This window comes from Oryctolagus cuniculus, chromosome 19 (genome assembly GCF_051225735.1).
Source record: "Oryctolagus cuniculus isolate XC-2025 breed Fujian yellow rabbit chromosome 19, ASM5122573v1, whole genome shotgun sequence".
In the NCBI taxonomy this organism is placed as follows: Eukaryota; Metazoa; Chordata; class Mammalia; order Lagomorpha; family Leporidae; genus Oryctolagus; species Oryctolagus cuniculus.
In genome coordinates, this window is record NC_142885.1 from 68,747,710 (window position 1) to 68,762,060 (window position 14,351).

A 14,351-nucleotide genomic window follows, 5' to 3' on the forward strand; every position below is an offset into this window, starting at 1 on the left:
GGCATCCTAGGCTCCCACGTGCTACTGCCTGTATCCCTGTCCCACGACATCTGGAGCCGGTGTAGTCCCCTGTCCCTGGAAGGTTCCTCAGTCAGCCTTTCAGTCCCCTGTGGGCCCCTTTCCGGAGCCCTGGAGCCCGGGGGTGGGTCTGCATCACCCTCGCCAGCCCTGCCCAGTGCTTGCCCACCCCACCCCCCGCCACCACACCGCCCAGGTCTCCCAGTCTCAGCTCAACCCCTGCTCCTCGGATGGGCCACTTGGACCCTGGGAGTTCCCGGTTCCACGACGGGTGGTGGGTGCAGTACGACTGTCTGGGGACATAGCATCGGTCACCAGGGGCAGTAGTTCCTGTTGTCCTGTATGGCCGGCCATCTAGTCTGTTGTAAGTGTTCTCAGACACAGCCCCTTCGGCTGGCCAGGACTACCCCGCAGGGCCCTCCTTCCTGTGGGTCAGGCTTTTTTTTTTTTTTTTTTTTTTTTTAATGCATTCATCGGTCTCTTCCATTGGTCCACGGGCTCTCTGAAGCTGAAGCTGAAGAATGTATTCATGGGAGCTGCATTTTCTGATATGTTACTGTTTTTACAGCACTGAGATAGGGGGAGCCTCCGCCTGCAACACCAGCATCCTGGGCTGGTTTGTGACCCAGCTGCTCCGCTTCCAATCCCGCTCCCTGCTAATATGTCAGGAAGGCAGCAGAAGATGGCCCAGATGCTTGGGCCCCTGCCACCCACGTGGGAGGCCAGGTTGGAGGTCCTGGCTCCTGGCTTCGATTGGCACGCCTAGCCTGTCATAAGTAATTGGGGAGTCAACCAGGAGATGAAAGATTGATCCTTCTCTCCCAACCCCTGTTCTCTGTCACTTTGGCTTACAAATAAATAAAATAAATCTTTTTTTTTTTTAATTTGACAGATAGAGTTAGACAGTGAGAGAGAGAAACAGAGAGAAAGGTCTTCCTTCTGTTGATTCACTCCCCAAATAGCTGCTACAGCCAGAGCTACGCTGATCCGAAGCCAGGAGCCAGGTGCTTCTCTTGGTCTCCCATGGGGTGCAGGGTGCAAGCACCTGGGCCATCCTCCACTGCACTCCCAGGCCACAGCAGAGAGCTGGCCTGGAAGAGGAGCAACCGGGACAGAACCCGGCGCCCCGACTGGGACTAGAACCCGGTGTGCCGGCGCTGCAGGCGGAGGATTAGCCTAGTGAGCCGCGGCGCCGGCCCAAAATAAATCTTTTTAAAAACTGAGATAGGAAATAGGTATTTTGGCCCAGTGGGCTGACTGCCGCTTGGGACACCGGCTTCCTACGTGGACGTCCCTGGGTTCGAGTCCTGGCTCTGTTTCTGATTCAGCTTCCTGCTGACGCGCACCCTGGCAGGCAGCACTCAGGTCCCTGCCTTGATCGAGTTCTGGGCTCCTGGCTTTGGCTTGGCGGAGTCCTTTTTTTTCTTAGGCATTTGGGGAGTAAACCCGTAGATGGAAGACTTCTGTCTGTCTCTCTGAATTTCAAATAAAAACATATTAAAAAATTTATAGTGTACAACCAGTGGTTTTTAGAACTTTCACAGAGTTGTGCAACCATCACCACCATCTAATTCCAGGACATTTCACCACCCCAAAAGGAAACTCTATACCCGCCAGTGGTCACTCCCACCCTCCCTGCTGCCAGCTCCCGTCTCAGTGGACTTGCTGCCTTGGACATTTCACACAGACGTGTGGCTTTGTGACTGGCTTCTCTCACTCAGGAGGACGTGTCCAAGTTCGTCGGCGTCGGATCGTATGGACACATCTCAGTGTTGCCCACGGGTGCGCATTTGGGTTGTTTTCCACTGAATGACCCAGCTAGAGGGCCAGGCGTGGAGTCCAGTCCTTAAGTTGCCTGCATCCCTCGGAGAGCCTGGTTTGAATTCCAGCTCCTCTGCTCCTCGTCCGGCTTCCTGCTGATGTGCGCCCTGGGAGGCAGCAGGTGATGGGCTGAGTGCTTGGATTCCTGCCACCATGTGGGAGACCCAGATGGAGTTCTGGGCTCCTGGCTTTGGCCTGGCCCCGCCCCAGCTGTTGCTGGGGACGGAACCAGTAGATGGGAAGTGTCTCTCTTTTTCTCTCTACCTTTCAAATAAAATGAAAATTAAAAAATATTTATTTGAAAGAGTTACATCAAGAGAGGGAGAGACACAAAGAGAGGTCTTCCATCTGTTGGTTCACTCCCCAAAAAGCTGCAATGACCAGGGCTGGGGCAGGCCAAAGCCAGGAGCTTCATCCGCGTCTCCCACTCAGGTGCGGGGGCCCAAAGCACTTGGGCCAATCTTCGCTGCTTTCCCAGGCCATAGCAGGAAGCTGGATTGGAAGTGGAGCAGCCGAGACTCGAACTGGTGCCCATATGGGATGCCAGCACTGCAGACAGCAGCTTAATCTGCTATACCACAGTGCAGGCCCCCAGGTTTGTTTTTTTATCTTTAAGGGCCTTTGACTGACCCCTCACAGCAACCCTGCAGCGGAGGCACTGGCGTCACCTCCATTCTGCAAGTGAGGCCCGGAGGGGTGAGTCAGGCCACATGGCTCTAGGCGCTGGAGCCCGGGTTGTCCCCGATGTGCTGCCTATTTAGACGTTTCTAATCATTTTTTAAATTTTTTTTTTAAATTTTTTGACAGGCAGAGTGGACAGTGAGAGAGAGAGAGAGAGAGAGAGAGAGAGAAAGGTCTTCCTTTGCCGTTGGTTCACCCTCCAATGGCCGCCACGGCCGGCGCACCGCGCTGATCCGAAGGCAGGAGCCAGGTGCTTCTCCTGGTCTCCCATGTGGGTGCAGGGCCCAAGCACCTGGGCCATCCTCCACTGCACTCCCAGACCACAGCAGAGAGCTGGCCTGGAAGAGGGGCAACCGGGACAGAATCCGGCGCCCCGACCGGGACTAGAACCCGGAGTGCCGGCACCACAAGGCGGAGGATTAGCCTATGAGCCGCGGCGCCAGCCCGTTTCTAATCATTTTTAGCAGCACCTTGCTGCGCCCTCTCCCACGGCCAGTGTTGCCCACTGGTCACACAGACCTGAAACCTCAGAAACCGCCGTGATCTGTCCAGGTGAGCGCTGTCCACCTGCCCAGTGGTGATTCGGTGGCCCCAGGGGTCGGCCCTCAGGGAGTCCAGGGGGCCTTCTCCTGCCGAGGTAGGCCCATCGCCCACCCCCATGTAGCACCCAGGCTTTGCCGGGCTTCCTCGCTCCCTCCTGGATTAGACATACAGACCATTTGGGTCTCCTGGTCATGAACTCTGCTGCTCCTATGGCCTTGTGGGTGTGAGTTCAGCTGTCAGGCAGGCCGAGGCTCATTCAGCTTTGCCACTCTCTGGCTGCGTCTGCTCATCTGTAAACTGGGAAGCCCATGACACCTGTCACAGGAGGCCGTGTGCTGGCCCAGCCCCTCTCGGTCTCCCCCCAGTCCTTATATAAAGGCGGGAGGGCTCCGGTCCCTGGGGCCAGGGCAAGGGTCCTGGCCTCTTTCCCTGCCCCTGGGCAGCGGGAGGCAGCCCATGCAGGGCCCTCCCTGTCTCCCCGGCCCTCCAGGCCTCCCCTGCTCCTGCCCCCTGCCCAGTTCCCCGCCCCACTTTCCTGAAAACTGGGCAGAGCCTGGTGTATTCTCTGCTGGCCGCCTGGCAAAGCCCTCTGTGCTCTCCCAGATCTGCAGCACAGACCTGCTGCTCGGTGGCCAAAGGGCTTGGACACTGGCCTTGACTGTGGACCCCCCTGAGTGAGGGCCCCCACTGCCCCTCATGAAACAGGGGCGGAGGCAGCTGTGCGGTGGGGCTCCGGGCCAAGCCAGGGAGGACCAGGCAGCTTCCCCGGCTCCTGCTGGGGGAACCCTCTCCTCCCAGTCCTGCCCCTGTCTCCTGCTTCTCACATTTCAGCTTCTGAGTTCCTGGCACTGCCGGGCGGGTGCCGCAGCTGCACCACACAGACATTAACCCCTGATGTGCTGGCAGCAGCAGCCCGGCCAGAAATGAGTTACAGGGGCTGGGCAGGGGAGAGAGCCATGCTAAGACGCCATCTCTGCCCTGCCCGGCCCACGCACCACGGTGCTTCTCTCACCCTTGCCCCCTTCCTCTCTGCTAAAGCCTGAAGCCAAAGGCCAAAGTGCTCCCTGACCCCTCGGAATCGCTCCTGCCTGTGTCTGGGCACTGACTGGGGGACCCCAGAGCGTGGACCCTCTCATTTCACGCGTGGGCGTGATTCCCCCTCCGGCTCCTCCTCTTGCATCTGGACTTCCCTGGCCAGGGCGGGGCCGCCAGCACCAGCTGGGCTCCACAGAGTCTGGCTCAGAAGCCACTCTCCAGGGCAGCCACGTGGGGTCTGGAAGGAGCTGGCGCTGACCCACGGTGAGGATCTCGGCTGTGTCCTTTGGGTCTGCACAAAGGACGCAGGGTGCCATGGGGAAGACGAAGCAGGAATAGAAGCAAAGCCACGGAGCAGCATCTGGCACTCGGCGGGCACTCGGCGGGCACTCAGCCACTGCTGCCCCGACACATGTGCCTTCCCGACAAGCACTGGGGCTCTGAGCCGGCCCCTCCCCACAGAGAGCTTTGCCACCTTGCAGCCCGCCCAGGTCTGGCTGCTCCTCAAAGCAGGCCCAGTCCCTTTCCTGCCCTTGGCCTCTGACCTCCACCCACGCTATGGGAGGCCAGCAGGCTGCCCCGGGGGCACGGGAGACGCGCCTCAGCTGTCCTCTCCCCTGCTCCTCTGCTGGCCCCCTCCTGTGTCCTGTGGGCCTCAACCCTCTGCCCCGCCAGCCACAGCCCCTTGGTCCATTGGCTGACTTGTTCTCCTTTTACAGTAACCAGAGGCTCAGGGGCTGGTGTGTGGCTCAGCAGGTTAAGCTGCCCACTGCGATGCCAGCATCCCACGTAAGCTTGGTTCAAATCCTGGCTGCTCCACTTCCGATGTAGCTCCCTGCTGACGTGCCTGGGAAAGCAGCAGAGGTTGGCCTGACTGTTGGGCCTCTGCCACCCAAGTTCCTGGCTCCTGGCTTTGGCACCAGCCATAGCCACAATTTGGGGAATTGGAAGATTTCTCTCCCCCTCTCTCTATAACTCTGCCTTTCCAATAGATAAATCTTTAACAATAAAACAAACAAACGGAGGCTCCACCTTCTCCTTTCCTCTTCAGCCCTGGTGAGAGTGGCTCAGACTGGAAGGCAGGCGACGCAGCTCTGGTCTGACCTGACTGTGAATTCTCTGAGGACTTCAGAGGGAGTCTGCAACAGACCTGCCTCAGGCTCCTGGTCTACCTGCTGCAACTATAACTGTCCGACCGCCTTACAGAGAGCAGACTGAAGAAGCGGCCAGATGGCCATTTCCATCTGAAACAGAAACAACCTACCAGCACGATTATATCGGGAATGCACCCAGCTTCAAAAAAGAAACGCCCTATAACATAATGTGACTTTGTTAGACTTTTAAATTTTACTTAACTTCATTTTATATGAAAGGCTTAAAGACAGAGTGGGAGCCGGCGCCGCAGCTCACTAGGCTAATCCTCCGCCTAGCGGCGCCGGCACACCGGGTTCTAGTCCCGGTCGGGGCGCCGGATTCTGTCCCGGTTGCCCCTCTTCCAGGCCAGCCCTCTGTGGCCAGGGAGTGCAGTGGAGGATGGCCCAGGTGCTTGGGCCCTGCACCCCATGGGAGACCAGGAAAAACACCTGGCTCCTGGCTCCTGCCATCGGATCAGTGCGGTGCGCCGGCCGTAGTGCGCCGGCTGCGGCAGCCATTGGAGGGTGAACCAATGGCAAAGGAAGACCTTTCTCTCTGTCTCTCTCTCTCACTGTCCTCTCTGCCTGTCAAAAAAAAAAAAAAAAAAAAAAAAAAAAGAAGACAGAGTGGGGAAGACACTGACGGAGAGATCTTCCAGCCTCTGGTTCATTCCCCAAATGCCAGCAACAGCCAGGGCTGGGCCAGAAACTCAGTCTGGGTCTCCCATGTGGGTGGCAGGGACCCAAGTACTTGAGCCGTCACCTGCTGCTTCGCAAGGTGTGCATTGGTAGAGACCTGGGTGGGAGGTGGAGGAGCTGGCACTTGGACTAGGCACTCGGATACACAAGCCTCCTAGATGGTGGCAACTTAATCCTTGCACTGAATGCCTGCCCTGGATGCACTCAGTAGAAGAAAGCCAGGTACCTGGTTCTCTTCACTCACGTTCTGAGAGACACTCCCTGCAGGAAGCTTTTAAGTTTGACTCCTCCCCATGGCAGAGAGGAGCCAAGTGCTGAGAAGGACCAAACTGGGCAGGGGTTGCTGAGCCAGGGGCAAGGGAGAGGCCAGGACTGGAGCCCATGGTGGTGGAGGGGGCCCCAAAGACATCTGGGAGGAAGCTGAGCCCTGGAGGGACTCCAGCCATCTCAAATGTGGCTGCTCGCTTATAAGCAAAGTGGACTGCTGTGCACCCAGAAACCAGGCCACCTCGGGACCCCGAGATAAGCCAGGTGCCTCCTGGATCTTCAGAGCACCGGAGAGGGGGCAGTGAGTCAGCCCCTACCTCCCAGTACCTGCTTGGAGCGCCCGACTCTGTTCAGCGTGTGTGCCAGGCGCCCCCTAGCGGGCAGGGGCATCTCAGCCTCGCTGGCCAGATCTCCTTGTGCCTGGGGTAGGAGGGGGGACCACGGGCATCTGACCCTATTCTGCCTTCCTGGGCACATTCAGCGTCCAGACTCCCGGGTGGGGACTTTTTTCTTCTGCAGGTATTACCCTGGCCCCAACCCACGGGGATCCATACCCCAATATGAGCCAGAGCACACCTGGCCCAAAAGGCCATGTGGCCGATCATATCCCTACCCCTGGAGTATTCCCAGGAAAGTTCTTTAACTTGTTCCATGCCTCCTGCATGTCTCTTGCACATTTGGTGGCAGAAATCTCTCTTTATGAAAGATTTATTATTTGTTTATTTATTTGAAAGAGATATGGGGTGGGGTGGGGGGAGAACGAGAGAGAAACCTTGCATTTGCTGGTTCACTCCCCAAATGGCTGCAACGTCCGTGGCTGGGCCAGGCTGAAGCTAGGAGCCAGGAGCTTCTTCTGGGCCTTCCTTGTGGGTGCAGGGGCCCTCGCATTTAAGCCATCTTCTGCTGCTTTCCCAGGTGCATTAGCCAGGAGCTGGATTGGAAGTGGAGCAGCCTGGACTCAAACCAGTGCCCGTATGGGATGCCAGCACCGCAGGTGGAGACTTAGCCTTCTATGCCACAGTGCCAGCCCCCAGAATTCTCTTATACTCCACCATGGAGCATGGACAGAACCTGTGACTGGGTGCATTACCCAATCCAGGGGATCCCAAGGCAGATGGATGATCCAGCAGGCCTGCCCTCATCCAGGATCCGTCGACAGAGTTTCCTCTGGCTGCTTGGGAAGAGGAAGTCGTAGAGAGTCGAAGGGAAACAGGAGAGAGGGATAGTCTCCATGGCTCGGGTGGAGGGGTCGGAGGCAAGGACCTGAGAAGAAGCTTCCAGAAGCTGAGCGGTGCCCCAGGCCACAGCCAGCAAGAAAACGGGGACCAAAGTCCTGCAGCCACACGGACTGCTTTCTGTCACCAACCAGGAGGCCTGGGGGAGACCCTAAGCCACAGATGACACAGTGGCCCTGGTTCAGCTTCACTGATGAGACCCTGGCTCTGACCCTCTGAACTGTCCGGGGATGAATGGGGTTGTTTTAAGCCACTAAGTTTGTGGAATTTTGTTACTCAGCAATAGAAAACTAATACATCATCTATCTACAGGGAAGAAACCGCGTCCTAGCACATGTTGGATAAAAGTTGAAAAACGAGAAAAATCTACTCTCCTACACATGAGTGTGTGGACTCAGGATTGCAGGGTGCTGGGCTGCTGCTCGTGCCACTGGCTGTAGCTCTTTTTAATTTTTTTTAGAAAAATTGTTTTGTTTATTCAATTTTACATTTTGAAAATTTAAAAAAGGATTTGTTTTTTATTTATTTGAAAGGCAAAGTTACAAAGAGAGGAGCAGCGACAGAGAGCTCTTCCATCTACCGGCTCACTTCCCAAACGGCCGCAACAGCCAGGGCTGAGCCAGGCTGAAGCCAAGAACCTGGAGCTTCTTTCGGGTCGCCCCCGTGGGTGCCGGGGGCCGATGACTTGTGCCATCGTCTGCTGCTTCCCCAGGCCATACCAGGGAGCCAGATCTAAAGTGGAGCAGCCGGGTCCCAAACAGGCTCCCATACAGGATGCTGGCATCGCACGTGGGGCTTCACCTGTTACACCACAACACCAACACCAAATTTTTTAATTTTTTTTTTTGACAGGCGGAGTGAACAGTGAGAGAGAGAGAGAGAAAGGTCTTCCTTTGCCGTTGGTTCACCCTCCAATGGCCGCTGCGGCCAGCGCACTGCAGCCGGCGCACCGGGCTGATCAGATGGCAGGAGCCAGGTGCTTCTCCTGGTCTCCCATGGGGTGCAGGGCCCAAGCACTTGGGCCATCCTCCACTGCACTCCCTGGCCACAGCAGAGAGCTGGCCTGGAAGAGGGGCAACTGGGACAGAATCCGGCGCCCCGACCGGAACTAGAACCCGGTGTGCCGGCGCCGCAAGGCGGAGGATTAGCCTAGTGAGCCGCGGCGCCAGCCCAAATTTTTAAATTTTTAAAAATTTATTTGAAAGAAACAGAAAGAGATCTCCCATCCACTGACTTCTGTCCCAAATGGCTGTAATAGGCCCGGCTGGGCCAGGCTGAAGCGGGGGGCCAGGAACCCCATCCTGGTCTCCTGCATGGTAGCAGCCCAGCTGTCTGTGCCATCACCTGCTGCTGCCCAGGCTGTGCACCGGCGGGAAGCTGGAGCTGGCAGCAGAGCCAGGAACGGAACCCGGGCACTCTGATACGGGGTGCAGCTGTGCTGAGCAGCACCGTGGCTGCCGTGCCACACGCCCGCTCCTTGCAGCCGTGTCTGGACGGCAACTCCCTCACATCGGCAGCTCCCAGCAGCCTGGGACAAGGGCAGAGTCTGTTCTGGGAAGAGCTGTGCCGACGCTCCAGCACAGCAGCCAGGATCCCGGGCCAGCGAGGCAGGTTCCACCTTGTAGAGGAAAGAGCTACGGACCCCCCCCCACCCTAGGGGATTCAGTGCTTGCTGGGGTCCCCTGGCTTCAGGCCATCCGTAGCATCAATAAAGGCATTTTAATAACAGCTCTGTTCAGTATAATTCACATGCCATGTAATTCACTCCTTTAAAATAGTGGGTTTTGGTGCATAACAGAGTTGTGCAACCAACTGCAAAACACTTCCATTGCGGCTGGCACTGTGGCATAGTGGGTAAAGCAGCCACCTGCAGTGCTGGCATCCCATAGGGACGCTGGTTCGAGATCCGGCTGCTCCACTTCCAATCCAACTCTCTGCTTTGCCCTGGGAAAGCAGTAGAAGATGGCGCAAGTTCTTGGGCCCCTGCACCCGCATGGGAGACCCGGAAGAAGCTCCTGGCTCCTGGCTTTGGATTGGTGCAACTCTGGCTGTTGCAGCCATTTGGGGAGTGAACCAGCAGATGGAAGACCTTTCTCTCCCTCTCTTTCTGCTTCTACCTTTCTGTAACTCTGCCTCTCAAATAAATACATAAATCTGTAAAGAACAACAACAACAAACACTTCCATCACCCCCCCAAACAGCCAGACACCTATTAGCAGTTACCATTTCTTCCCAACCCCCAGCCAGCCCCCAGCCAGGGGGCCATCACCAGTCTGCTCTCTCTCTGTCGCTATGCATTTGCCTGTTCTGGAATTTGTTAGGGCTTTGTTCCTTTTTTTTTTTTTTTTTTTTTTAAGATTTATTTATTTGAAAGGCAGAGTCGCGCGCGCGCGCACACACACACACACACACATCTTTCATCTGCTTGTTCATTCTCCAAATGGCCACCACAGCTGGGGCTGGGTCAGAGTGAAGCCAGAAGCCGGGAAGTTCATCTGGGTCTCCCACGTGGGTGGCAAGGGCCCAAGTACTTGGTGCTTCCCAGGTGCATTAACAGGGCGCTGGACTGGAAGTGGAGCAGCCGGGACACAAACCATCCTCCAATAAGGGATGCTGGTGTCTCTAAGTGGTGGCTTAACCTGGTGCGGCACAATTCTGGCCCATGTTTCACTTCTTTCTAATGGCTGAATAATATTTTATTGGACGGATAGGTCACGTTTTGTTTACCCATTTATCTGTTGATGGACTTTTTCCCCCCACCTTTGGTCAGAATAATGCTTTAGTGAACTTAGGTATACATCAATCTGTTTGCATTCCGTTTTCATTCTTTTGGGCACTTCCTGGGAGTGGCATTGCTGGAGTGGATGACAGCCACTACCAGTATTTGTATGGCCCATAAACTAGTGACATAGTAGACAAAATAATGACCTCCCAAGATGTCCACGTCCAAATCCCCGGAACCTGTGAATAAACTACCTTGCATGGCAGAGACGCTTTGCAGATGGTACTCAGTTAAGTGTCTGGGAGAGGGAGGTTGTGCGGGATTATGTGGTGGGTTCGAGGCCATCCTAAGAGGGTGAGGAGCAGGTGGCACCTGAGATATGAGGACAGAAGCAGAGGCTGGAGGGATGCACTTTGAAGAGGCAGGAGGGACCACAAGCCAAGGAGTGCAGGTGGCTCTGATCAGCCGGAAAAGGTCAGGAGCTCTCGAAGGAACACACCCCTGCCTGCACCTGGAGTTTAGCCAAACATAAACCATTTGGACTTCTGACCTGCAGAGAATAAATCTGTGTTTTTCTTAAGCCACTAAGTTTGTGGTAACTTGTTACAGTCGCCCTAGGATGTTTACATTTTAGATGGCTAAAAAAAATGAATGGTATTTTGTGACACATGAGTATTATATGAAATTTGTGTCCATAAAGAAAATGTGGCCAGTGCACAGCCGTGCCCACTCACGGAGGCACCTTCTCCTGGCTCTGGGACCAGCCCTGAGTACCCGGGACAGGAACCACGGGGCCAGAATGCCCTCATACTGACTGCCTGAAGGGCTGGGGGTCTGACCCGGTCTGCTGAGCTCTCTCTGAGAGCTCTGCAGGGAGCAATTCCAGGAGCTGGGAGGGGCTCAGACCGGGGTCGGCAGAGCTCTCAGGACCCGACGTGGGGGGCTTCCTGGGTGGCTGCTGGAAAGCCAGGTGAGTGATGGGGGAGCCTGCCGCGGGTGTGTGGCAGGTGGTCTTCCCGCTTCAGGCTGGAGGGTGGGCGTGGCTGAGCCAGGTGGGAGGTGTGGGGGCTTGTGAATGTGACTTGGAGCGTGCAGGGCTGGGCACAGCCACGGTGAAGCCAGTCGTGACAGTGCGTTCTTGGGGACCCAGGTTCAGGCAAGGCGGTGCCACGGGAGAACGAGCAAGGCGAGACATGCGTCTCCCACTGTCGTGTGTTCCTTGGTGTTGCTGAGTGTGGGTCGGTGGCCTAGTGTCCTAACGCTGTCCCCGAAAGTTGAGATGAGGCTGCAGCGAGGCTGAGCCCTTCAGTGTCCTGTGTTTGCCTTGACCACCCACTCAGATCACCCCTTAAGAGAGAGAAGTAGAAGGGGCCGGAGGCCCTGACCCTGCAGCTGTGCCCTGGGTCGTGGACAGGGGGATGAGTGCAGGGCAGGCTGAGGCGCTCACCCGGTGGACTCGCTGAACCGGGCACCAGCAATCCCCGAAATCAGGAGAAACAAAATTTTTTTTAAATGCACTACTTTTCCTAAATCTGTGCAGATGAAATACATGTAATTTGTTCATTTTGTATAAATTTTAAAAATTGTTTAAAAACGCAATACTTTTTTTAAAAATAACAAAATTAATGCAAACGATGTATGCTGCACAAGGCTGTCAGGCTAGACTTGGGGGTGTCCTGGGGGAAGCCGCCTAACAGGTCGCTGGGGCTCGCCAGCAGCCGTGCAGCGACACGAGGGAACAATAGTATTTCCTAGCAGTCACAGCAACAATTGTTACTCGCCCGAGTATTTCAGCGAGGAGGCGCGATCTGGGCGGCACCTGGAGGGCGGATGGGATTGGGAAAGGCGGCGGCGGCGGGCTGGGGCGCGGACATTCCAAGGCAGGCGTGGGCTTCCTGCAGCCGGGGCGGGCGGGGGCCGGAAGCCCGCGGCCGTCGCCCCCTCGCGGAGAGCGCTCCCTGGCGGCGGGGCAGGCCGCGCGGGGGCTCCCCCGGGACGGGCGCGCGCCTCCCCGCCGGCCCGCTCCGCGGATCTGGGATTCCCAGGCTCCGGAGCCCGCGCGGGCGGCGGCGGGCCGGCCTCCGGAGTCAGCCCCGAGCCACATGTGGGAAGCGGCGGCTGTGACGCAAGTTTCCAGGGGGCCCGGCTCGGCTCGCGGGGAGCGCGCCGTGCACTCGCAGCCGCGGAAAAGCAAAGCTCGCGGCGCGCGCCCCGGGCCGCCGCGCGCCCCCCGACCCCGCACCCGGCCGTCTGCGCTCAGGCCGGGGGCTCCCTCGCCCGGGCTGGCCTTTTTTTTTTTTTTTTTTTTTTTTTGCAACGCTTGCCAACCTGTCAGCTGATGGACCTCATCACCCATAGTGGCGCATGTAGCTCGGCCGCAGCTCGCTCCATTCACGCGCGCGCCCCCCACCCCGTCCCCGCGGGCCCCGGAGCCCCCGCATCCGGGGGAGGCCCGCAGACCCCCGCGGCAGCCGGCCCCCCGGGGGCCCGCGTCCGTCTCGGCCGGGCCGCGCGCCGCCCGGGGTCGCTGCAAATAGTCCTTTGTTTACATGCAATTCCTTACTCCGCGGAAGGAGGCCGGGGGAGTGCTGAGTATTCACCAGCTGTTTCCCGCCTTGAAACAGACATCTGATCAGCTGCAAACACACGCACACACAGACACACGCCCGGGGAGGCAGGCCGGAGAGACCTCCCTCCCGCCCCTCCCGCCCGCCGCCCGCCCCTCGCCGCCGCCGCCGCCGCCAGCATCTGGGACCGGCCGAGCCTGCACCTCCGTCCGGCGCTGCCCGAGGATTCCGACTCCGGTCCTGCAGCCCCCGGCCGCTCGCCGCGCTCGGCTCGCGCACAGGAGGGCGCCGATCGCTATGGAGTATTTCATGGTGCCCACTCAGAAGGTGCCCTCTTTGCAACATTTCAGGAAAACAGAGAAAGAAGTGATAGGAGGGCTCTGTAGGTGTGTACTCCTCCCCACCCCCCCACCCCTTCCCACCGCTGCAGCCCCTCGGCCAGCCCGCCCGCCCCAGCGGGCGCGCGTGTGCGCACGCATGGCCCGCGCCGCGGACCCCGCTCGGCTTTCTTAGCTCCCGGGGCCGCTGCAGCCCCGCGCGCCGCGCTCCCGCCGCCCGGGCACCCTCCTCCCTCGCAACGTGGGGGCCCCGAGCGCTCTCGGCCACTTTTGTCCACTGCAGGCGGGCGAGTCGCGACGTTTGTAAATTGCAAACAGACCCACGTGGTTCTGCAGCAGTCCCGGCCATGCTTGGTGCTGCTGGCTTCCCCCCACTCCCCGCGCTTCCTCCTCCCCCCTCCCGCGGCGGCTTCCTTCCTCTCCCCCCCTTCCTCGCGCGCTCGGAGTGTCCCCCGTCCAGGCGGGTCCGGGGGGCCTGGGGCACGCGTGGGGCCGCGGCGAGGGCGGCTACAATGCAGCCATGCCGCGCTCCGGGGCGGGGGGGCGGGAGCCGGGCGGCGTGCGTGGTTGCAGAGAGCGGGGCTGCAGCCGGGGTGGGGGCGTGCGCGCGTGGGGGGGTACGGGGGCGCGCGGGCCCGGGAGCCGCGGCCCGGGCACGGTGGCGGCGGCGGCTGCCCGCCTGCTCTCCCGCCCGCTCGCGCCCGGGCGCTGTTTACTAGCGAGGCCTGGACGTGACTCTGCAGCCCTCTTGGAGTAGGCGGACCTCCGCGCGCGGCTGCGCGGGAGCTGTAGTCCTGTGCACTCCGCCGGCGCGGCATTGTGGGACTTGTAGGCGCTCCGGGACCACGCTCTCCCCGCACAAAGCTCGGCCCCCGCGGGCAGAATGGGCACGGCGGGCCGTGGCGGGGTGGGGGCGGCGGAGGCCTTGCGGGGAGGGGGCGCCCCAGGCCGCCCATAGCCTCGCAAGGCCGTTTCCTGCCGCACGTGGCTCTCCTGCGAACTTTCCCACCCCACGCCCCCCACCCCACACCCCCCGACCATAAACGGGAAGCGCCGGGCCTCCCAGCTGGGTGGGTGGCCCCAAGTCCGCCGCCCGCCCCAGGAGCGGCTTTGCAAGCCTGGTCCCAAGTTGCTCCCGATGCACCCTTTGCCGAAGGGTGCTGGGTTTGCAAACCACCCGCGGCCAGGTCTCCCTGGACGCGGGTTGAAGCGCACACGCCTTGGAGCTCGGATGTCCAGCGACCCGGCCTTTGCGTTCTGGACACGACTGGCCCTCGGGGGTCCCGGGTGCA

At 59.0% G+C, this 14,351-nt stretch overlaps 1 protein-coding gene across 3 annotated transcripts in view; it reads left to right on the forward strand.

The window, feature by feature from the left end:
* Positions 1–12,662: 12,662 nt before the first annotated feature.
* TFAP4 (transcription factor AP-4) overlaps positions 12,663–14,351 on the forward strand; it is a 28,821-nt gene continuing 27,132 nt past the window's right edge. For 2 of the 3 annotated variants that reach the window (XM_008249594.5, XM_089321346.1), the window contains exon 1: positions 12,793–13,107. In XM_008249594.5, the coding sequence (XP_008247816.3) occupies positions 13,019–13,107 (89 nt within the window). In that variant the 5' untranslated portion in view covers positions 12,793–13,018. Of the gene's footprint in view, positions 13,108–14,351 lie in introns of all 3 variants that reach the window. The other variant, XM_070064009.2, reaches the window with a different exon arrangement.